Source organism: Lepidothrix coronata, unplaced genomic scaffold (assembly GCF_001604755.1).
Source record: "Lepidothrix coronata isolate B3197 unplaced genomic scaffold, Lepidothrix_coronata-1.0 Scaffold223, whole genome shotgun sequence".
Taxonomy (NCBI): Eukaryota; Metazoa; Chordata; class Aves; order Passeriformes; family Pipridae; genus Lepidothrix; species Lepidothrix coronata.
In genome coordinates this window covers 324,152-346,731 of record NW_016690403.1, presented here as the reverse complement: position 1 = coordinate 346,731, position 22,580 = coordinate 324,152, and the positions used below count along the sequence as shown (strand labels likewise).

General features: G+C 49.7%; 1 protein-coding gene across 5 annotated transcripts in view; it reads left to right on the top strand.

Annotated features, from left to right (window-relative positions):
* Window positions 1-5,996: 5,996 nt before the first annotated feature.
* The window catches only part of SEPT8 (septin 8), a 23,891-nt gene continuing 7,307 nt past the window's right edge, over window positions 5,997-22,580 (top strand). For 3 of the 5 annotated variants that reach the window (XM_017833887.1, XM_017833886.1, XM_017833889.1), the window contains exons 1-8: window positions 5,997-6,111; window positions 8,097-8,292; window positions 8,952-9,138; window positions 12,894-13,055; window positions 14,480-14,576; window positions 14,873-15,041; window positions 15,292-15,424; window positions 16,054-16,244. In XM_017833887.1, the coding sequence (XP_017689376.1) occupies window positions 8,126-8,292; window positions 8,952-9,138; window positions 12,894-13,055; window positions 14,480-14,576; window positions 14,873-15,041; window positions 15,292-15,424; window positions 16,054-16,244 (1,106 nt within the window). In that variant the 5' untranslated portion in view covers window positions 5,997-6,111; window positions 8,097-8,125. Of the gene's footprint in view, window positions 6,112-8,096; window positions 8,293-8,951; window positions 9,139-12,893; window positions 13,056-14,479; window positions 14,577-14,872; window positions 15,042-15,291; window positions 15,425-16,053; window positions 16,245-18,692; window positions 21,541-22,580 lie in introns of those variants that run through there. The other 2 variants (XM_017833890.1, XM_017833888.1) reach the window with 2 other exon arrangements.

Sequence of the window (22,580 nt, the reverse complement as noted above, 5' to 3'; positions counted from 1 at the left end):
CCTGCCCCATGGTTCTGGGGTGCCTGGCACACTGCTCCATGGCTCCAGGAGGCCTGGCACACTGCTCCATGGCTCCAGGAGGCCTGGCACACTGCTCCATGGCTCCAGGAGGCCTGGCACACTGCTCCATGGCTCCAGGTCTGCCTGCAGACCTGTGCTGCTGCAGTGGGAAGCAATGTACCCGTGGGAATACCCAGTGCTGGGCATTGGTGTGACACAGATACCCACTGCACCCAGGTGGGAGGGGGACCCGTGCTGTAAGTGCTGGAGGATTTGGTGTTGTGTAAGGTCACAATGTCACCCAGGATTGAGGAATTTGGAAACACAAGTGTGCCTCGGTGGTGGGAATTGAAGCACTGTGGAAGAGTGCCACGCAGACGTTGTGTTGTTGCCTCTTGCTGTTTTCTGAGTGTATGTGGAAAATGTAAATGGAAAAAGTCTGGGAAGAGAAGGACCTGAAATACATCTGCCTAGTGAGCTCTTGGAAGACAGAAGTTCTCCTCTGAACTGCTGTGCTTCCACCTGCATGAGGCTGGTATTGGGAGCTGCAGCCTGGACACCGCTCAGGGAGACACTGAGTTGGCAGCACAGAGGTGCCCGAGGAAGTGTTAGGGAGCACCAGACACCTCTGGGTAGAAGGTCACTGCTCAAGGGTAAGCCCTTTTCATGTAGCAGAAAGAAGAAAGGACTGAATTTCCCTCCTGTTTCCCCTCTAGGCCTTCACTGTTTGGCCTTGGAAAAAGTCATCTGTTCATCTTTCTCACTTTTGTTTTGTTGTGATGTAGAAATGGGAAAGGGCACCTCAGATATGGAAAAGTGCTGTGCTGTCCCTCAGGGTAAAAGTCCAGGAGTCTTCAGTGTTTGTCAGCTAACCCATGTGATTTTTGGTTTTTCCTCGTGGTTCTATTCACCAGTTGCTTGTATGCTGATGAGTCTGCTGTAGCTGGGCCCAGGGTTTACATTACAGCTCCCATCATGCCAAGTTCTTAAAAATAACTATCACCATTTAAAAAAAAAAAATCCCCATTTATGATTGTGGCATTGGATTACACTTTTGTTTACCCATATGCTGTCACCTGCGTCACTCAGGAAAACAGACCCGAGGGTTGTCTGAGCAGGAAACACGAGCATATGTCACCAGGGAGAATTTCTGGGTGAGATTAACTGAAAGGTGATACTCCTAGACATCTATTTTATTTTATATTTTTTAACCAACTGATGTCAGAGTGGCCTTTTCTATCCAAGGTTCAGTCTGCACATGGTGCTCCTGGTGAAATTAAGGAGAGCAGGGGCAGCACATCTAAAAGCACTGAGCTGCCCTGCTCTGTACCAGGAGCCCCAGCGAAGAACACTCTGCAGCTGAGGGGCAGCTGACCACGGAGCTGGTCCCACTGCTGACATCCCCCTGGGCTGTGCAGGCAGTGATAAAACCCCTTCTCCTGGAAGAAGCCATGAAAACTGTAATGACGCAGATTGAAACTGGTGCCAATTTGGAGGTGAAGCATGAAGAGAAACTGTGAGCAGGTTTTATTTTTTTGAAGAACCGTAGGCACAAGTTTGCTGCTGTAGCCTGTGCTCTTCTCCTCACAGGTTTCTTTAATCACTCTGTCTACGAGGAAGAGCCTAATTAGTACATGATACTGTGTTGACCTTCTTACAGGGATCTGGATTTGTTCTCTGTGATTGTGCTTCTCTGCTGCCTTTTCTTGTGTGACTTGCAGTAAAGGGCCCAGTACCCTGTCATCTCTGGGGATGTGGTTTGTGGCAACTGCCCATGGCGACGCTGCTCCGTCTGTCCCAGCCCTGCCACCCATGGCACGGCTGGAGGACCCTGCTGGGGATGGCCCTGGGAGGCTGGGCTGGGTTCCAAGTGCAGCTGTTGGTTCCCTGGGCAGCTTTGTGCTGCTGATGCCACAGGAGTGGGCCAGTGTGCCACTGTGCATCCCAAATGCACCCCCAGCCTCCAGCACAGCGTGTCCGGGGTGCTGGTGCCTTGCAGCTGGTTGGGAGCTCTGTGTTTGGAGTTTTTGGTTCAGTTCCTGGGTGCTCAGCTAATTGTGTCCATCTGTGCTGCCAAGGGCATGTGTGTGTTTCTGCTGCATGCCAAGAGGAGGGTTCTGTGATGTCTCTGTCAAACCAGAGCTGAAGATCGCTGTCCCTCTGGGATGGCTGTTGTTCCTGTGGCTGTGCCCTCAGGAGCCATTCATGTGCCTGTTGCCTGGACAGAGCGTCTGTGAAAACATTTAAAGGACTTTGGATTTGAAAATACATAAATTCTGCTCTGACCTTATGATGAATCTTTCATTTCCCACAAAATTCCAGATTCAAAATACGAATTATCCCCTTGGCTCTCTGCTTCAAGCCTGAAGATCAGCTCAAGGCACAGAAGTCTTTGAAGAGCACGTTCAAAGGCTGCAAGTTAAGCCCTGGTAGCTGCTCATCATAGGATGCCCATCATTAGTGACCCAAGAAGTGATGTTCACGGCTGCAGTGGCTGTTTGTGGTGGGAGTTCCCACTCGGAGCCATTGCAAACTCTTAATTATCGTGTTGTGTAATGATGGAATGGGCTTCAGGAAAGGTCAGCTGCCTCGTGGTTATTTGCAGCCCCAGGATGGGCTCTTGCCTGGTAAGAAGGAGAGTGGTCTCCCCATACCATGAGATGAGGGAGCTGGTTCTCATCAGGTGCTGGGGAGGGCGGGAATGTTGCAGGGAGCAATGCAACTGGAAAGAGCAGGGCTGTGTTCCTGCCTGGCTCTTGCCATGGCTGATCCCATCTGGCTCTGCCACATAACCTGCCAGCTCCTGTCCTGCAGGGCAGTCTCATTGCTAGCACAAAGTGTGGAAAAACTCCCACTGAAATCCTTACCTTTTGTTTAAAAGAAAACCAACCCCCCCCCCCATTGCTGCATTACTGCTGCCCTCATTTATTGCAGCATTTGTGCTCTGGATTGATTATTTATGCTGAGCCTTGCAGCCTGGCTGCTTCTGCTGGAAAGGATTCAATGTGGAGGTGACCTTGTCTTTACTAGCAGGTGAACTGTGTCAAGCTGTCCTTGAGCCACCCTGGGTGTGTAGGAGCTGCCAGAAGGGCAGGTCACTTGGGGTGGCTGGTCAGGATGGTGGACAGGCTCCTCCCCAGGCAGGTCAGCACAACAAACACCACCAGTGAGCACAAGTAGTGGTTGTGTTCACAAGGCTCTCAGGTTTGTGAGCTCAATGGGTTGGAGGAAAAGAATAAAACAGTGAAAACTTTTTTTCCCTTTCTTTCTTTTCTTAATCTCATTACTTCCCAGCAGCTGTTAGCATTGTTTGTCCTAACACAGCAAAATCCCCTTGGAGCTGAGTGACAGCTGAACGCCCTGCAAGCACAGCAAATGGTTTTCTGCCTTGGTATCGGCAGTGCCTTGAACTTGAACCAGATTATTATTGCTGCTTACAGAAATAGAAGGAAACTGCATTTCAAGGTCACTGGCAGAAATGTTTCATTGAGGTCTGTCTCGTTGGTTTAGCAGCTTTGAGAGATGAGAGCAGTTTTGAGTAAGTGTATTCCTGTCCCGTAATGAACAGCAACTGAAAGCCAAAAAAAGAAGAGAAGAAGCCCTGTGTGGCCACGTTTGGGTTTCCAGCAGCCAAAGCATGACTGAGTTCTCAATGCAGCCTTGCCTGGCTGGAGCCTATTTAAATGCAGCCTTGCTGAGCTGGAGCCTATTTTAAAATCTCGAGCAGTGGTGCTGCCTGTTGCCTGGAAACCTCCTCCCAGCCTCGGGCACTTTCAGCCTAATCATAGCCATCGGCAGCCTTTATTTATTTCCCATCCAAAATGTCATCCCAGGCTTCTAGTTTGTGTTTTTGTTTGCTTGTTTTTGTTTATTATTTCAAATGAAAAGACACAAAGTGTAACCATCAAACCGGGTGACTTTCTGTGGGAACGGCTCTCGGCTGTCACCGCATTGCAGTGGTGGGAACTGGCATTTTAAGCTCTATATGGTGGTGGCTCAGAGGGACACGGGGAAGGGGGGGCTGAGGGAATGGGCTGAGAGCCCAAGGAAGCCCCCACGAGCTCTGCTGGTGCCTGCAGTGGCTTCCTGTGCCTTGTGACAGCCTGTTCCCTGAGGGGAAAACCAAACCTGAACAGCTCTGAGTCCCTCCCCAGCACACATGTGTCCCCAGTTCCCCTTCCCTGTGTGACTGCACCATCCCATGGCACATGCACAGCTCAGCACTGGGCTGCCTGGAGCAGCACAGGCTCACTTTTCTCCCAGTGCTCTGGAGTCTGACCTTTAGCATCTCCATGTGCTGACAGATGCATGGAAGAAAGTTAAACGTGAAGATCTCCCTGTCTTAGGGGCCTTTTGTTATTTTTAATTCACCTAAACTCTTGGCACCTTAAAACCTTAATTGCTGCCCTCGGTTGCACAGGGGAACTGTAACTGATTGCAATTTGTGCTTAGTGAGTGTGATCAATCCTGGTGGGATGAAACAGGTTGGATCACAGGAGCCCAGCTATGATTGGGTTGTGTTTCTGTCCAGGGAGTCCCTTAGGAGAGCACTGGGCTGAAATCATCTGAAAATGGGTACCAAATGCTAACCAGGACAGCCAGAAGGTTTGTTTGTGAGGCATAGGAGCTGCTTCAGCTGTTCACAAGTTGTTCTTGTGATTTAAATGGTTTATTTTACAAAGCTGAGAATATTTGTTCTGCCAAAGGCAGAGCTGAAGAAGGCTTTGACTCGAGATGCAGTTGAACAAAGGTTTGTGTTTTGTTTAACAATCTTACTGCAGGCACAGAGCAATAGGCAAGGCTTATCATGTCAGTTCTTTTATTTTCCTCTTGACTTAATTTAAAGTTTGACAGGCAGCTTAGGCTCTTCTCAGGGATGGTCCTGTCTCACAGACTTAGTGCTGAAACGTTAAGTTCCAGTTGTCAGGAACAGACAGAAGAAGCAGAGCTAGGCCAAGGGCAGACATTTTTTCTGTCCCCATCTTCTCTGTGTGCTGGTGATTAAGGAAAACAGTCATTTACCAAAGAAACTGTGGGGGTGAGTGGATGGTGCTCTGAAATCCCTTCTCCTTGCCTCTCCAGGGATGGGTGAGAGTGCCTGAGGGGCTGCAGGGGCTGTGGGCTGGCCCCTGGGTTCAGACAGCCTTGCTTGGTTGTGCAGAGGTGGCAAATCTGTTGATAGATTTGTGCAAATCTAAACTTTCCTGTTTTTAACCACTGGAAACAGAAATTATCCTTCTGTCAGCTCCTTTTTGCTGGATTTTATAGCTGCTGGATTTTATAGCTGCTCTGCTCTGCCTTTCTGTACAGCACAGGTCACAGAGTGGCTGTCTCCTCAGATTTTATTGTCTGAGTTCCTGAGCAAAGCTTCTACAGGTGATCTGGGGGAGGGAGGAGACAGAAGGGAGAACAAAGTGCACACGGAGGAGGCAGGAACAGGAACAGCAGAGGAACGGTGGAAAACCGTGGTCACAGATGGTAAAGCAAGAGGGTTCCTCGCCCTGCCTGCGGGAGCAGCACCCCCTGAGCAAACAGAGCATGCTGTGGTGGCAACAGCAGAGGGAAGAAGATCAGTGCTTGGGGGAAATGCTGAGGCTGTCAAGCTGAATTCAGTGCTGGAAGGTTTCAGAAAATGAAATCAAAAAAGCTGAGGAGAAATGGGTGCTAAAACACGCAGTGGTGGGGTGTCCTTTGCTGATCCCTCCCAGCCGCATGGAGCTGGAGCTCACATTGGTGTTTTCTTTTCTTTGGATCTCGGTAGCTTAGTTCTCCCAGTTCCCTCCAGAGATCAGTGTTGTACACCCTCTCTCCTGTTGTTGGTGGTTGTTTGGGGTTGTGCTGTGGTGTGCCAGCACACAAGCTCTTGAGGGCAGTGCTGGGGTTTGTGTGGGTGGCTGTGCAGTGCCCAGGAGGGTGAGTAATCCTGGTCTTGGGCCTCATCAACCTGATTTGCCATCTCAGTGCAGTTTGCTAATCTGGCTTCTTCTCCCTACCAGAATGAAGAGAAGAGGAACCTTTCCCTGGGGGGCCATGTGGGCTTCGACAGCCTCCCGGATCAGCTGGTCAGCAAGTCTGTCACCCAGGGCTTCAGCTTCAACATCCTCTGTGTGGGTGAGCACAGTCCTCTGCGAGCACACACGGGCTGAGCTTGGGGCCAGGGTTTCTGGTGTCTCCTGCTGTGCCACAAGCCTTGGCAGTGACTTAAGCGAATCAGAAATGCCAGACTCCCTTAAAATCACATTGAGTCAAAGCAGGAGAATTTCCGTAACCAGTGAGGAATTGCTCATCCCCTCCACTGCAGCAGCTTTGCAATAGGAAGGAATTAAGGGAAGACTGTGTATGGCAAGTAAAGTATTTCCATTTGCAAACTGGGGTGGCTGGCACGAGCAGCTCTTGGTGAATGTGATGTCCAGATAGATGCAGTGAGATGCACCATGGATTAGCTGAGAGCTGCTGGTGGTAACTTGGTCATTTCTGAGTGTAAACCTGCACCCCAAATCTGGGAATAAGAGGTTTGTATCTGAGCTGTGCCTGGTCAATGCCTTCCCAGGTGGGTCAGAGGGCTTGAAGCATGGTCACCTCTATGCTAGGAAAGGGAGGGGGAGTGTTCCTGTTCTTACTGATTGTAGTGCATTTATCTGGGAGACTGTGAGTGAGTGCAAGGGGCTGACTTTAAAATAACCTCATTATATTCATGGGTTTTACCTTTGGTATTGATGTGATCTAGCAGGCAATCCTGCCTGGAGTACTAGAGACAAATTGCTTCCAGTGATGAGATGAGCATTATTTTTGATTTGGCTGGTTCTTGTATGGTGGATGGGATCTGAAGTGTGACCTGCTAGACCAGCAAAAATATATCCAGAGACAGCAGCTCCTGTGGCTTTGTGTCGACTGTTCAGTGGCAACCTGACAGCTTTGAGAAGGTGCCTGTGCCATACCCAAGCCACTCTGGCATATCCACACCACAAGTAAAGAGCATGGCTGGAATCACAGTCTTGAACTTCATAGACTTGTTCTTTAGCAGAAGGGTTACTGCAGCAGAGGGCAATATGGTTTTAATCAGTATCATTCTTGGGGATACCAGAATGGATACTCTTACATTCTCATCTGGCCTTTGGGGTTTTTTTGGACAAGAAAGAAAAAGCTCCACCCTGTTTGCCAGTTCCTGCTCCCAACAGTGCCCACAAGTGAAGAGGAGAATGCAGCTGACATCAGTAGTGAATTCTCCATATATCTCCTCTCAGAATAATCTGGAGCACCAGCTGGCATTGTTTTCTTGCACAACTCTCAGCCACAGCTGGTAGGAAGCAGTATGTGCCTCTGCCCTGCTCTGAGCAATGTGAGGTGTTTATCCTCCTGCAAAAGAGCCTGTGGTGCTGGAAGAAGGAAAGAGTCCAAAGCCCTTGGCAGCAGGCATGGCATCTCCCTGGAAAAGAACTTTGCTCCCCTTCCTGCTCTCCCAGCAGGGTATCTGCTGTAGGGCTCCTCAGCAGTGCCTGTCTCTGCTGAAGTGGTAGCAGGATGGACTGCCTGGGAAATGAGCAGGGAGTAGCAGGTTGTCTCCTTGGGTTTTGCCTCTGTTCACTGCTGTGGCCAATGGTTCTGTGTGCAGGGAAGGAGCAGTTTAAATGGGGTCCCTTGTAGGCCAATCTGGAAATGATCAGAGTCTGGTTTTGTTACGAGGACCAGCAGTTCAAAGCCTTTCTGGCTCACAAACAGCTTGTCAGCCAAATATTCTGAGATGTAGCTTTTTGTGATGCATCCCAGGCATCCTTCAATGGCTCCTAAAATTGTGCTCTCCAGAGCTTCTCTAGTGCAGAGTCCCAAGCAAAGTCAGGGAACACGGAGAGGAAAATGGTGTTTTGCTGTGCTCTATGATACTCACTGGGAGATGAGACCCAAGTGCTCTGTGCTGGCTTTGCATTGAGCATGGGAGGCCTTCACGAGGGCAGATCCCGTGTGACAATTACCTGTCTGTCCACGAGCAATTTGTAGCCACCTTTCACAGTATAAATTACTCTGCTCTCTAATTAACGTGCTTTGAGGTACCTGTGACGAACCCATGCTGCAGTGAGCCAATGATTTGTCCTTCCTAGGTGAGACTGGCATTGGGAAATCCACCCTGATGAACACCCTGTTCAACACCACGTTTGAGACTGAGGAGGCGAGTCACTACGAGAGCACGGTGCGGCTGCGGCCCCGCACCTACGACCTGCAGGAGAGCAACGTGCACCTGAAGCTCACCATCGTGGACGCCGTTGGATTCGGGGATCAGATCAATAAAGATGAAAGGCAGGTCTCGTGCCATCTGCTCGGCCTTTCGGGGCTTCCTCTGGTGCTTCCCCACGGGCTGCCCGCGGGTCTGCTCGCAGCACTGCAGAGCTGCTGCTGGTACCGGGGCAGTGCTGGCTCTGGGTCTGGGGGCTGGACGTAGACAGGATTGGGTGAAGAGCCAAAAAGAGAGGTCATAGGAGGTCTTTCCAGCAGGGAATGGTGTCTTCCAGCAGTGTGAGCAGTTAACAGGCTGTCCTCAGTGCAGGGTCAGGAATTATCTGTTGTGGCAGTGCTTGGCGTTTCTGGACTTGTCTCATTTAATTACACAAATGTCTTGTTCAAGCCCCAGGTAAAGGCTTCTGGGACTCCAAGGTCTCTCCTTGTCATGTTGCATTGCTAAGCCAGATGGCTCAGCCCTGAGATGTGGGCAGAGTTTGGTCTGGGCAAGTAGTCATCTTTCCATGCCCCACTGTCCTTAGACTTTGCAGTGCAGCCTCAGGAATCTCCAGCAACCTTTGGATTATGAGGTCTGTGTGTAAACACCACACATTTCCTGTTGAAAGGCTAAATTGTTTGAGTCTCGTAACTCCACTTTAAGTGACACCATGGAATGTCCAGGAGAACTCCTGAAGCCCTTAAGCTGTTGCAGTCTCTGGTTGCTAATGGGCTGGTTTTAGTTACAGGCCGATCGTAGAGTACATTGATACGCAGTTTGAAAACTATTTGCAAGAAGAGCTGAAGATCCGCCGGTCCCTCTTCAACTACCACGACACGAGGATCCACGTCTGCCTGTACTTCATCACCCCCACGGGGCACTCGCTCAAGTCCTTGGACCTGGTGACAATGAAGAAGCTGGATAGCAAGGTAAGGCAGTGGAGACCACAGACTCTCTTTCTGGAATGCTTCTGTTGGTCCTGATTGTCACGTGGAAGGTTTTGTTCCTTTCATGTGAGTGCTGGGCTCCTGCATGGCAGCTGGGCCATTTTTAGGACTCTGGTAAAGCTTTGTCTGCTGGTGGTTGCTGAGGTCCTGTGCTTGTTTTCTCATAGACTTTTCTGAAGAATGTCAGGAAAAACCTGTTTTCAGGTTGGTTGTGGAAATTCTAGAGCGTCCCTCTCTGTAAGAATCTTACCCAGATTAGTTGGTATTTATAAAGCCATCAACTGCAGCTTTATCAGCTGTGCAGGTGAGGAAGCCTTCCAGCTCCAGCAACTGAACTGTGGAAACTGGAGCCACCTTTGCTGTCCTGACCTGTCAGCAGGGACAGAGGGGCTGGGAGCCACCAAAACTGAAGATGTCCTAAGGTCAGTGCTGAGGAGACAAGGGCTGAGGAGAAGATTTGTGTGTGTTGGTGCACAGGGAGTGTGTGACCTGTCACTGCTGACAGTGCCAGCTGATAGGAGATCACAGTGTCTTCTGAAAGTGTAAATAGGGTGAGGATTCTCAAGGTCATGGGAATCCTAAAAGTGGGTCATGAGAGGGTCTAGCTGGGGGTTGTTTCTTTGTGCATAAGCTGTTCTGCCTTGCGGGGCAGTGGCTATTTAACTGGCTACTTGCTGATGTTCCTGCAGCTCAGAGCAAGTTTCTGACACACTTTTGGGTGTTCCAGCTGGTTTCTAGGGAGCTGCAGGAGGCTTCAAAGGTCACTGGTGGCAGCAGCATCTCTTGTTTTCTTCTCAAGAGTTTCCTGTCTTTCAGAGCAGTGTTTTGGCAGCAAGGTGGTTCCTTTCAGGTGGCAGGTGCTGATCACCCTACAGAGGTCAGGCAGGGCAGGACCCTGGATTGCACAGAGGGAGCACTCTCTTCTCTGGCTTCTGTTCATGTGCAGCTCTGTTGGACTTTCCTGGCAGGCAGAGTTCCCCCTGCTACAGTCCCTGCTCCTTGCCCTCCCTGCCTGGGGCTCAGGCCTGCTTTTCCTTGGCCCCAGCCCAGAGCAGGCACTGGCTTCTCATTGCAGTGGGCTGTTTGTAACTGTAGTGCCTGTTACACTGACTTCATCAGGAATCTGAAAACTTTCCCTTAATAAACTCTTGTCTCTTGGTGCAGTGCCAGCATTACATGTTCCCAGAAATATGTTTGGAGGAAAGCTTTTGCACGATTCCCCTTGGTGCTGGTGGTCCCACAAAGCATTTCTCTTCTTTTCCTTCTTTTTCCCTACTTTTCACATCTCCCTGTGGCTGCCTTTAATGTGGTCCTTGGGTAGCACCAAAATAAATCCTTTGTACTTGTGCAGAGATGAAAACTTTGTGCACACGCAAGCTTTTTATGTTTCTAAACTTCCACTTAAATAGACCTCTCTGGAGTCATTTTATCCCTTCTTGCCACGGCATGAGAACATCCTGGGTTTCCTGCTGTGGTGGCCTTGCACAGGCGGGCATGTGGAAGTGAATGAGCAAGTAGAGCCCATTGATATTTTTGGGATTTATGTTGCATTTCTGCACCAGTGTCATCCCAGGTCACTGGGGTGCTTTCCAGGCACTCCCTAAAGGCTTGTGCATGGCAGCCCCGTGCCCCTTCCCCCCTGCACTCCCCAGTGGTGCTGGGGCAGTGTGGGCAGGGGGTGCCAGCAGCCCCTAGGCAGTTCTGTCCCCTCTGGGTGGTGACAGTGAGTGGTGGCTGTGGCTGAGCAGAGGGGACATGCCCTGCTGGGCGAGCACTCCTGACCCTGGGCCTGCCTCTCGGGCAGCTTCACGTGGCTGGTAGCCCCTGTTCTACAGCTGAAGAGCAGAGCCCATGGAGGTGAAAGGTGGATCAGAGGCAATGGTTTGCCTGTGCTCTGCTGACTCAGCCTCTGAGCCTGGTTTAACAGAGAGTTTGGAGGGCCCTGGCTCGGTTCCACCTTTGCTTTAGCCCACCAGTGGCATGGCATCAGGTGCTGGGCAGGCTCTTGAATCTGTGTGATGATTTCAATAACAAATCTTACTTTTAGTGTAAAATTTACAAAACCCCTTCCGGGTAAAGCTGTTTTGTAAACAAAATCTTCCATTGTACTGTAAAACAATATCTGTTCGGCTGAGCTCATGGCCAGCTGTTGTTTGGGATATTTAGTTACAGGCAGAGAGCAGAAGTATCTTCGAAGTGGTTGTAGGTAGATGGGATGTGCCTGGCTGGCTGCAGAGTGCCCAGCCCAGCTCCCTGGCAGTGCCTGTCCCCTGGCAGATCCCACTCCAGAGCGGGGGGCACGTGAGCCCTGAGCTGACCCTTTTTCTGCAGGAGATTGGCTCCTGCTCAGCCCTCAGCAGGCCAGCGAGGGACCCAGCTGTGGCCATGGCCCTGTTACCCTTGTGAGGAGGACATCGACCTGCTGAGCAGTGCAGTGAGCAGCAGGCCTTGTTCTGGGGGGCCTGTGGTCCTTGGTAAAAGAGGCCAGGTCAGTGGCTGAGAAAAAGGAATTTAGTCTCTCAGATAAATTTGCAGTGAGCAAATTGAGACTGTCTTCATTTGTAGCAAGTAAATGCTCTTGTGTTTCTGAGTGCTAAAGCAGAGCCGGGGGTGGGGAACCCGAGGAGAATGGAAAAAACACTGAGCTACAAAGAGAACTTGAGCTGGGAAAGTGAGGCTGTTTATTTTAATGGGCACCCACTGGAGACCAGCTGGCTGCTATGAATTTCAGCTCTGTAGGACAAAAAGCGTTGGCTGTCGGGAAATGTTAGATGGCAAATCAGACTTTCCCCTTATTTGTCTGAATTCTTGTGTTTTACTGCTCTGAATTTGGCTGCTGTTCAGACAGAGGAGTTCTGTTGTTGTTTGTTTAGCAGGGGTTTGCAGTATCACACTTGGCTTTTCTGGGCACAGCAGCATTGTCTAACAGAGGTTCCTGTGACAGGTCCTGCCCTGCTGTAGCTCTCTCAAGCACGAGGCCACAGTGAGCCCCATCCCACCTGAAGGATGTGGAATGTGGCCCTCATTTACTCTTGATCGTGGTGGGTACTGGGGACAGGGGGACCTCCCCACCCTGCAGCTTGTGGGTGGCTTTGAAGCCTGTGCTGATGAAGCTGTGTGGGGTATGGAGACTGCTGCCTGATGTGAAACCAAAGCTGAGCAAGAGCAGCATGAAAGCAGATCTCCAATCTGCTGTGTGGCACTCTGCACCTCCCCTGAGTGGTCCATGTAACCCACACAGCGTGCCCGAGGTGTGATTCTCTCCCAGAGGCTCAGGGAGTCCCTGGGGAGGATCCACAGGTACTGCCAGAAACCTGAGGAGTCCCTGCTCTCTCTGCTTGAGCACGGGCAGGCTCCATCAGCTCAGTGCAGCGTTTCAGCCTTGTGCTTGTCTGCTAAAGGGGCCTGTCAGCACAGCCAGAGTGGAGGGGTGACAGCAGGAATGTGACAGTTCCCCTGTCTCTGATGTGTGCAACACGATACATGGGCAGAGCAGAGCTTTGATCTGCTCTTGTGCACTTAGCAGGGTGGGTGGTTTGTCTGAAGCCTTGTAGCCTGATCGTGCTGGAAAACTCTTCCCTCTAGTGTTCAGCTGGGCTGGGCTGCAGCTCCTGAGCAAACACAGCCCCGCGGTGGTTTTGGGAAGTGTAAATGTAAAGCAGCCAGTGGGGCAGGACCCGGGTCACCCCGACACGGCTGCTCACCTGGGGGTGTGTCCTTCCTCCCTCCCTGCTCAGGTGAACATCATCCCCATCATTGCCAAGGCAGACACCATCTCCAAGAGCGAGCTGCACAAGTTCAAGATCAAGATCATGAGCGAGCTGGTGAGCAATGGAGTGCAGATTTACCAGTTCCCCACGGACGATGAGGCAGTGGCTGAGATCAACTCTGTGATGAATGTGAGTGATGCTGCCAAGAGCTGGGACAAATTAAATTGCTGCACAAAGATGCATTTGAAGGGCAAGTGTCTTTGGGAGTGTCCAGACACTGAATCTGTTGGAAAGTCGAGCTGTGGGTCTGACAGATGCCGAAGGCTGTTGCATACAGAATTAATTAAAATGTGGCTCATGTTTAATCTGAGGCTCTCTGGAGAAACTCCAGAGAATTTGTTTTACTGAATTTTTGAAAAATACTTTCTTCAAAATCCGTTCTGTCTGCTCTTAGGCTACTTTACGTTTGAGGAAGGAGAAGGTTTGAATAAAAATTCGGCAGTTAAGATTTTATATTAGCCTTCTGACTTAAGGAGACTAAGCAGAGAAAACCCAATTTAAAGTAAAGAAGAAAAATTGTTAGTTTCTATTTTGTCTTTTTTGAAATTCAAAGATCAAATTCAGACCTGGCTGAAGCACATGCAAAACACTTTCAAGCTTCCTGTCTCCCAAATTAGAGTGCAGCTATTGCAGTAGAAACAGCTGAAATGTTTCCATGTTAATTTTATAAATCAAAAGCATCTTTTTATCAAAATGAACCTTTTCCTGCATAGCTGTTTCTGATTAAATGCTTTGTCTTTTCTTTCACCCTCCTCCCCCCTTTTTTTCCTTTTTTTTTAAATTCGGTAATTTCTGGGTCATCTAGATATATATTTTCACTGTAATAGTTCTTTTTTTGCTGAATTCATAGAAAATTTGGAGGATTCACTCTTTTTTAATAATTGCAAGCTGTATACATTGGAGAGAAAAGCTGGTGTCATGCTTGCTTGGCTTTTTTTTTTTTTCCTTCCTTTCCCCAGTGAAAATATTTTTGGCCACTTCTCTCCCAGTTCCACCCTTTTGGATCCATTTCTTCTTCATTGTGAAGGGTTCTGTCAGCCTTGCCCTGCCCAAGCACCCACTCCATGGCTCTTCCCTGCAATCCCAGGGATGATGCCCTGTTTCCTCACTGTGCCTGGTGCTTTGCAGAGCTGGAGAGCAGCAGGCACACACTGTGTGCTGCACACGTCCCTTGCAGTGCCCACACACCCCGAGCTGTGCCAAGGCCCGTGTGTGGATGTCCTTGGCTGTGCTTTCAGCGGGGCAGGGAGTGCCCCACGCCTGGCACGTGCGAGAGCAGCCTGAGAGATGGAGAGAGGAGAGCAGGAGTGACCATGGTGTTCCTACAACATTTCCCCAGCCAGCACTGCTGGTGAGCTGTGCTGTGGCCCCACACTGCTCCTGGTGTGACATCCCAGGTCATGGCAGCGACTGCTCCGAGGGTCAGGGATCGGGAGGTTCGGAGAGAGGATCATGGAAGCACATCCTGTGCCTGGGGGAGGGGGGTCTCAGGGTCAGGCTGATCTCTGGGGGGTTGCCCCATGCTCTGAGTCCCTGCCTTGGCTCTGTTTCAGGCTCATCTGCCCTTTGCCGTGGTGGGGAGCACGGAGGAGGTGAAGGTTGGGAACAAGCTGGTGCGGGCTCGGCAGTACCCGTGGGGAGTGGTGCAAGGTGAGGGTGCCCACCCCAACCCCATGTGCTCACACACCCCACCCCAGCCCTGGCCATGCCAGCCCCTCTGCTCAACAGTACAGATTCATCCTGTGCAGCCTTCTGAAGGTTGGACAATCTTTCCTTTGAATTCCCATTCCTACCAGCAGGTAGGAAGGTCAGTGGGAATCCCTCCAGCCAAGGGGCTGTGTTGTGCCCCAGCAGAATTCCTTGGGATGGGAGAGTCAATCTGTGTATACCTTTGTGCTCCCCCACCGTGCCTGCAGTTTGCTGACTTGTCCCCTCGCTTCCCTCAGTGGAGAATGAGAGTCACTGTGACTTTGTGAAGCTGCGGGAGATGCTGATTCGGGTGAACATGGAGGATCTGCGGGAGCAGACCCACACCCGCCACTACGAGCTGTACAGGAGGTGCAAACTGGAGGAGATGGGCTTCAAGGACACAGACCCAGACAGCCAGCCCTTCAGGTGAGAGGCCTTCACATCTAGCATCAATTTAGAGCCATAGTTCGGTACTGACAGCCCCAAAAAGTGGGAGCTTTGTCGGGGGTATCCACGGTGCAGGGCTGGAAAATAGTAGCACTGGGTTTGAACTTTGCAGCTGACTTGGATGTTCCCTTCCCTGACTGTCTTATAGCAACATAGACAGGCATGCATTTCCCCATCCCTCACTCATCGGTGTCCAAAGAGTCTGGATTTCATTTGCTTTCTTCCCCAGCCTCCAAGAAACGTACGAGACCAAAAGGAAAGAGTTCTTGGGCGAGCTCCAGAGGAAAGAGGAAGAAATGAGACAAATGTTTGTTAACAAAGTCAAGGAGACAGAGGCAGAGCTGAAGGAGAAGGAGAGAGAGGTGGGTGTGCCAGAAAACTGTGAGGAGCCCAGAACACAGCCAGCAGGGAATCTGGGTCTGGGCAGTGTCTGGGTCCTGGAAGCACATGCAGCTGTTGAGGAGACTCCTCAGCCGAGGCACAAACACACACATGTATCCCTGGTTTAGGTCCCTCAGAAACCTCTTCCCTGCCCTGTGCCATGTGCAGGAAGCTTGGCTGCTGTCTGGTGAGAGAAAGGCAGTGGCAGATGCTTAGGGGAGCGTCCATGTCAGGGAGACTTCCCCCCTGAGCCCTCTGGACAGCAGAGTAAAGGGGCAGCTGGGACTGGGGAAGAATTAACTGGGCCATCCTCAGAACCAGAGAGGAACAGCAGAGGCCACAGTGTCACCAGCCCCGTGCAGGGCTGCAGGTGAGCCAGGATCTTCAGTGCACCTTCCAGGGTTCACACTTCCTCCTGCTTTGGTGTGGGGCACCAGGTAGAGCTGAATTTACTGTGTCTTCCCTGCCTTTGGTGGGTGCTGGGTGCCAGACCCTGCCAGCACCCTGGGGGCGAGGGGTTCATGTGGGAGGTGTGACAGGGGCTCTGGGGCAGGGGAGCACAGCCCAGTGTCTGCTGGAGGAGGTGCTGAGAGGGTCTGTCTCCTGCCAGCTGCATGAGAAATTTGAGCACTTGAAAAGGATACACCAGGAAGAGAAAAGGAAGGTGGAGGAGAAGAGGAGGGAGCTGGAGGACGAGATGAATGCCTTCAACAGGCGGAAAGTGGCGGTGGAAACCTTGCAGTCCCAATCCTTGCAGGCTACCTCACAGCAGCCACTGAAGAAGGACAAAGACAAGAAAAAGTAAGTGTCTGAACTGGAGTCTGCCACTGGGAAGCTGGAGGTCTGCTCAGATGCTTTGATGTTTGGTCAATTGCTTGGACAGCACATGGAAAAGGGGATTTTGGAATCCTAATTCCCACCCTTCTGACTCTTTGCTTAAAGCAGAGGAGAGACAGGGCCCTCCTGTGCCCCAGCATTGCCCAGAAGAAGCCTGGGCAGCTGCAGGTGGGAGGGGTTTGCAATTTGTGGCCATTGTCAGAAGGCCAGTGGTTCTGTGGATTCACTCTTGCCTCTGGGACAGCCAGCTCAGGCGGTCCTGCAAGCTGTCTGCTCCTGGAGACAAGTGGGAAGGGGACTGGAAATAATCTGCATCTTCTGCCCAGCAGAGAGGAGTGGGGACAACCCTGACACAGCTGTAATGTCTCCTGCATGCAGTCCCCATCACTCACTGCCTTGCTGCAGGCCGTGGGCTCTCTTCAGAGAGTGTGCTTACTTTATTTTTAGAGGCAGAGCTGTAAAGAAGGAAACAGCAGCTTAGAGTAAAGATGCTTTGGCAATTCATTAGTGCTTCATGTGAAATGGGGCTCCAAGACACAGTTCTGATTACAAGAAAATTCATTTCCCCTAAAGACAGAACCCTTATCTTAGCTTGCTGCAAGTTAATTGGCATTGCTGAAGCCAGCAGGAGTGAGGGCATGTAAATAATGCTGCTCAGCCACCTGGTTGTGTAATGACAGAGCAGGAGGAGGACAGATTTTAAAAGAAAAGATGGAGGATGTGATCCTGCTTCCGTTCAAGCCAGTCTCTGAGGAACACTGGTCAGGGAGCAAAATGAGATACACCATCATGCAAGCTGGTAATTCTGCTATTCCAGCACTTTTTGTTACTTCCCCTTGCATGAAGGAGCTCAAGAGCCTGAACTGCATTCTGTCAAACCCAGAACAGACCGGTGATAAGGCTTTTTGAGCCTCTTAATGATAGCAAGAGAAAAAAACACCATAGAGAGTAGCAACACCTGAGTTTGTGCTTGACAGCACAGCGTTTGGCTTCACGTTGCTGATGAGATCTTGTGCTCTGTCATTTCCCTGCTGTGAACTGCAGCACCAGAGGAGCTCCTTCTGTGTACTGACATCCTAGTAATTTGTTTCTGCCTGTGTTAGATAACAGGGTAGATTATTTAAGTGTTTCCTTGGAGTGTAAATGTGTTAAAACCAAAGCGCTCTCCTCTGCAGACCTCTCGACATGCTCTGGGCATGGCCCACCTCACAGAGTCCAGATGGTTTGTCAAATAGTTTGCTGAAAATAGGGTTTAGTCCAGCTAAGCTCACTTGTGAGTTAGAGGCTGACTCCTGGGGCCCAGGGCTGCCCTGGGGAAGGTGAACCACACACTGTCACTGTGGTGGGCATGGACTGTGCAGGTGAGCCAGGAAACGCTGCAGCTCCCCCTCAGCTCCCTCTGGCTGCAGCAGAAATGGGTTTCCTGTGCTTTGCTGGGTTTAGCCCTCCTGGAGATGTGAGTCTGGACCCTTCCTCTGCTGGGTGGTGGTTGGATACCAGCCATGGTCAGGAGGAGGCAGCTCCGGGGGTGCAAAGGTGCGAGGGGCACCCACAGCATGTGCTCTGCACAGGGGGGACCCTGCACAGTGCTGGGGCTCTGCAGCTGGAGGAGGTGCAGCATGGCCAGGATGGCTTTGCATTGGGGTTTTTTTGCATACCTGTGAGCTAGTGTGTTTTTTGGGGATTTCTGCTCAAGTTAAATAACAAAGTTTGTAATAAAACTTTCAAAGGAAGGTGCCTCCCCTTGGCTTTGCCACTGGTATGACTTCCCAGGCCCCCTCTTCATCTGGGATATCTTTGCCAGGTTTCTTACCAGGATCAGTCCACCCAATCAGACTGGAAGTAGCTGGGATTGTTGAGCTGGTGGCTGGCAGTGCTCTCCCCCAGCACCAGCAGCCAAACTTCCCCCCCCAAGCCCATGGTTGGGGCTGTGCCCACGGCTTTGGGCAGAGAGGGGAGGGGAGGGGACCCAGAGAGATCCTTGGGGGGCATCACTGCCAGGAGAGCCCCCGGGGGTGGGATGGGAATGGAGGTTTGGGAGTTTGGGGGCAACATGTGGGGACTTCACAGGAACTGGGAATGTGTTGTGAGACTGCAGGAGGGGTGTTTTTCCTTGCTTCTAGATTTAGGAGAGCTAATTGAACCCTCTGTCATCTCCTGGTTCAAGACAGTGGTTTTGGCAGCTTCAATACCTGAAAGGTGGTGATGGAAGGATTGCAGGTGCTGGGGGAAAGCAGAGTGTTTGTGCTGTGCAGAGGGCCTTGGGGGGGTGCTCTCATCTGAAGCCTTCAGCTGCCCCAGCAGTGTTTGTCCTCCTCCTCCCTTGGTTTTAACATATTTTGCTACATTTTGCTTTTGTTTAATTTTCATAACTTTAATTCATGCTTTTTTTTTATGTTTTGTTTCTTTCAGTTAATCACACACAGACTTTCAGGCCAAGAGTGGACTTGGTGCTTTCATGTGTTAAGTTGCTTGAGTTTCCCACCCTGTGACCCTTCTCATAACACTGTGTGCGTGGACCAAAGTGACAGTGAGCGTCTCCGGTGGTGGCAGTGACCCTCTGTCACCTGTGCAGAGTTATCAGGAGGTTTGCAGGAACTGACCTAACCTGTACATTTTATTAAACAAAGCCAGCTAATCCCTCCAGTTAAGATGTTTTGTTCCAAACCCAGCGACTGAGCAGCCGAGTATGAACGGACCGTAACTGTCTGAACTCATCTTACCCACCAGCTGATAATTGCTTTCTACATTTAGTTTTTTTAATTGGCTAAGGTGACTGCTCATTGACCTTCCCCAGTACATGCACAGTGAGAGGAGTGGTATGAAAAATGCTGAAATGTTTATTTTTCTAACAAAATTCTCGAATAAATTTTTTAATGGATAGAAAACCACAATGCTTAGGCTTCCTGCCCTGGGAATCTTAGAGTAACCCTCATTCCAGTAATTCTGTATTTAATCCTGAATTACTCTAAACACTTTCTACATCATTTATAATATATATATATATATATATAAGGAGAGAGAGAGAGAGAGTGGTTAATAAAATTCATGGGACAATGTTTTGAATTTTCTTTACTGCTAAAATAGAACATTTATAGAGAAAGGTTTTCATAAGAGTTTGTTGTATAATGTGGAACTACAGGATTTGTGTAACTTTTCAGTTGTCACTTACCAGTGTATTTACTGTTGTGGAAACTATTTAAGCCATCTTTACTTTTACTCTTTAACCTTAAACTTGCAATGTGCCTAATAAGGAGAACCCCTGCTCCTGAGCTGTGCTCTGTGTTTATGCTGACAGGCTCTGTTCTTCTTAGAAGGGGCTTCCTTTGACACTCCTCATGCCTAGAAATCACAGCCTTGTTTTCCTGGGCAACTGAGCTTAGAGGAATAATTAGGATCAATATTAATTTTTTCCACTCAAACCATTTTGTGACTGGGCAGGACAATAACTGAACAGAGTTACTAGCTATGTTGTCATGGAAAAATAGCTGGACCCAATTCCATCCATCCATCAGATCCCAGGCTAAACAAAAGGAAATATTTTATATTAACCCTCACATAGTGTCTTTAGAGTTTATAAAAACACTGGCTGGCTAAGTGTTAGTTGTGAGTGTGTGTGTTTTTATTTAGTTATTAATGTTGCAGGATTTTTCTGATGTGGTTTTTACTGCAGACTTGTCTTTGGGCTGTCAGCAAACTCCTGCCGTGCCGTGCAGAGGGAGGGGCAGGGCCTGGGCCCCACTGTCCAGGGGCTTTGCTGCACTCTGAGGTTCTTTACCTCGCATATCCCATTAAAGCAGCTTGTTTTTCCTTTCTGAATACATGCTCAGGTGTTAAACTGTTTTCCTATGGACACTGGCCTTTCCCATGGATATCCTGACAGTCCTGTCAGTGTTACTTGATGCTCGTAGGAAAGAACCTCACCAGGACCTCACGGTACCTTTTAGAACAGGCTGTTCTTCAAAGAGTAAAAATTCTGCACTTGTTGGGAGTCTGCTGAAAGCTGAACATTTAATTATTAAGGCTGTGCCTCCAGGTTAGATGTGTTTTAAACAGTAACTGTCGAACGTTGGGAGGGTTAGTGTGGTTTTCTCAAACCCAGACAAGGAACCCAACCCTCTGTTTCGTGCAAGAAGACAATTCCACCTCACCTCTGACTGCAGTCCAATCATGTAGCAAATGATTTGTTATTGATTTTTGCTAATGAGAGAAACTCTGGTGCACTAGTTGCCTGAGCAAGCAGCACTCTTTGGTTCAGTGTTTTGCTTCTCAAGGCCAATGCTGGCATGAAACAGTGACTGGTGGTACTGGTGTGCCCCCAGCTGCCTCACCAGTGTGTTCCCAGTCAATAGTTCTCTCCTGATCTCATGCTGCAGCCAGCAAGATCTATGCAAATGATTTCTCTCTGCCCTGGCTCATCAGAGATCAATTCTTTTTTCCTAGAATAACAGGTAGTTAAGAAAAGTGATGATTACAAAGAAAGAGTAAAAACCTTCAAATCCATGGGCATTGCAGAGAAATTTACAGCTTTTTCTGAAGATGACATTCAGAATGTATGTAAGAATATTTTAATGACTATGATTATTATATTACTTTGACTTTATGTTGTGGTGGACAGCCCTTGTCCTTGTAGTTGCTTGTTCAACATCACAGTCTCCCCAGTGGGACTCAGTCATATTTTTTTCCCCAGTACTTGTTTTTTTTCCTTTGGCTGAGACAAGATTTAAATATTGTGGTATATAGGGTAGTTCTGTATCTTATTTTTATTTAACAAGTTACAAATATGTGGTGATTCTAATCTCATCCAGTCCGAAGACTTACATCTGGTAGGGTAGAAGAAGTGAAAGAAAACCCTTCAGAAATGACTGAAACCATTCAGTTACACGTCCTTTGGCTGTTTTATACATTTATCTGTAAAAGATTGGTATTAATGGGAAAAACTATCCATTTTTTTATCATTTAAACATTTACCATTGTGTATGTTGTCTGCTTTCTAATTTAAATTGTGTTTTGTGGGTCTCTGAGGGGGGTTCACACCTGGCTGTGGTGGGTGCCCCAGAATGGAGATGGGGTGGGTGGTTTGGGGCCGTGGAGGCTCCTGGGGACCTGCCTGGGGGACACAACCCTCTGGGACATGCTGCATCCCTTTGCTTTGTCATTCCCAGCGTGTTTGGGTTCGTGGTTTTGTTTTTTTTTACTTTCATTTCTTTCCACTCACTTTGTACTTTTTTTCTTTTATTAAATCTCACATGTATTTTGAGTTTTTGTGGTGTCATTTATTTGGTGGTGCATTTTCTGTGCTATCCAGTCATTATCTGTATTATCTGTCAAAATAATACTGTGTCATGATTGCAAATCTTACCAGTCACAGGCTGTCTTGTGACTATTGGGAACATTCAAAAATATAATTAGCTAATTAATTAACAACTAGCTAATCATAGAGTATGCAGAAATGCACCTCATCTGTAATCTGGGGAAAAATTCTAAGATATTAATTCCAAAGCCATCCCTGTTTGGGCAGGAGCCTTGAAGCTTGTTGGTACATCTGCTTTGTGGGGTCTGGTGGCTGAGCAGGTTCTACCAGCAGCTTTGCTGATGTGATGGTGGCAAAGAGGTGATTGAAGGGTAGGATGAGAAGGGAGCAGAGCTGGAGGGTTTCCAGGGGGCACTTCCAGAGCTGTGTCCTTTTCTGAAGAAGCACATCCTGTGCTTAGGGTGAGGCCAACAAAGGAGCACAGTGTTGGTCTGGGGTTCTGCCTTCAGAGAGAGCTGAAGCTTTACCCAAAGGCCTGTTCTCTGTTCTTGGGGTCAGTGCTACACACAAAGTTGTGTGCAGGTGGCTTTGGGCCCCCTGGGCTGTGTTTGATGCTGGACTGAGGTGGGTGCTGTGCTCAGACACGGCTGGCACGGGGAGCTGGGCTGAGGCAGCCTTTGCCCCAGTGCTGCTTCTCTGGGAGCTTGTTCTGCAGCCCCAGCTGAGGAACAAAACCAGATGGGTTTGCTGGGGCAGCAGCTCAGCAGCGAGGTGGGTGCTGCCCGTGTGTTACAGTCCCAGAGCCAAGGCCCTGGGATGTGCTGGTGCTTTCCCTCAGGACACAACCCAACCCCTGCCTGGTCTCCTTGTCCTCGGCTGCTCCGTGAGGACTGTGCAGCTGGGACGGATGGCTCCAGGCAAGGGGGCTGCAAAGCCACTGCCCCAGCTCTGTGTGCCCAGCTCTGTGTGCCCAGCTCTGTGTGCCCAGCTCTGTGTGCCCAGCTCTGTGTGGCTGGCAGTGCCTGCAGTCCTGGCCAGGCTGGGAA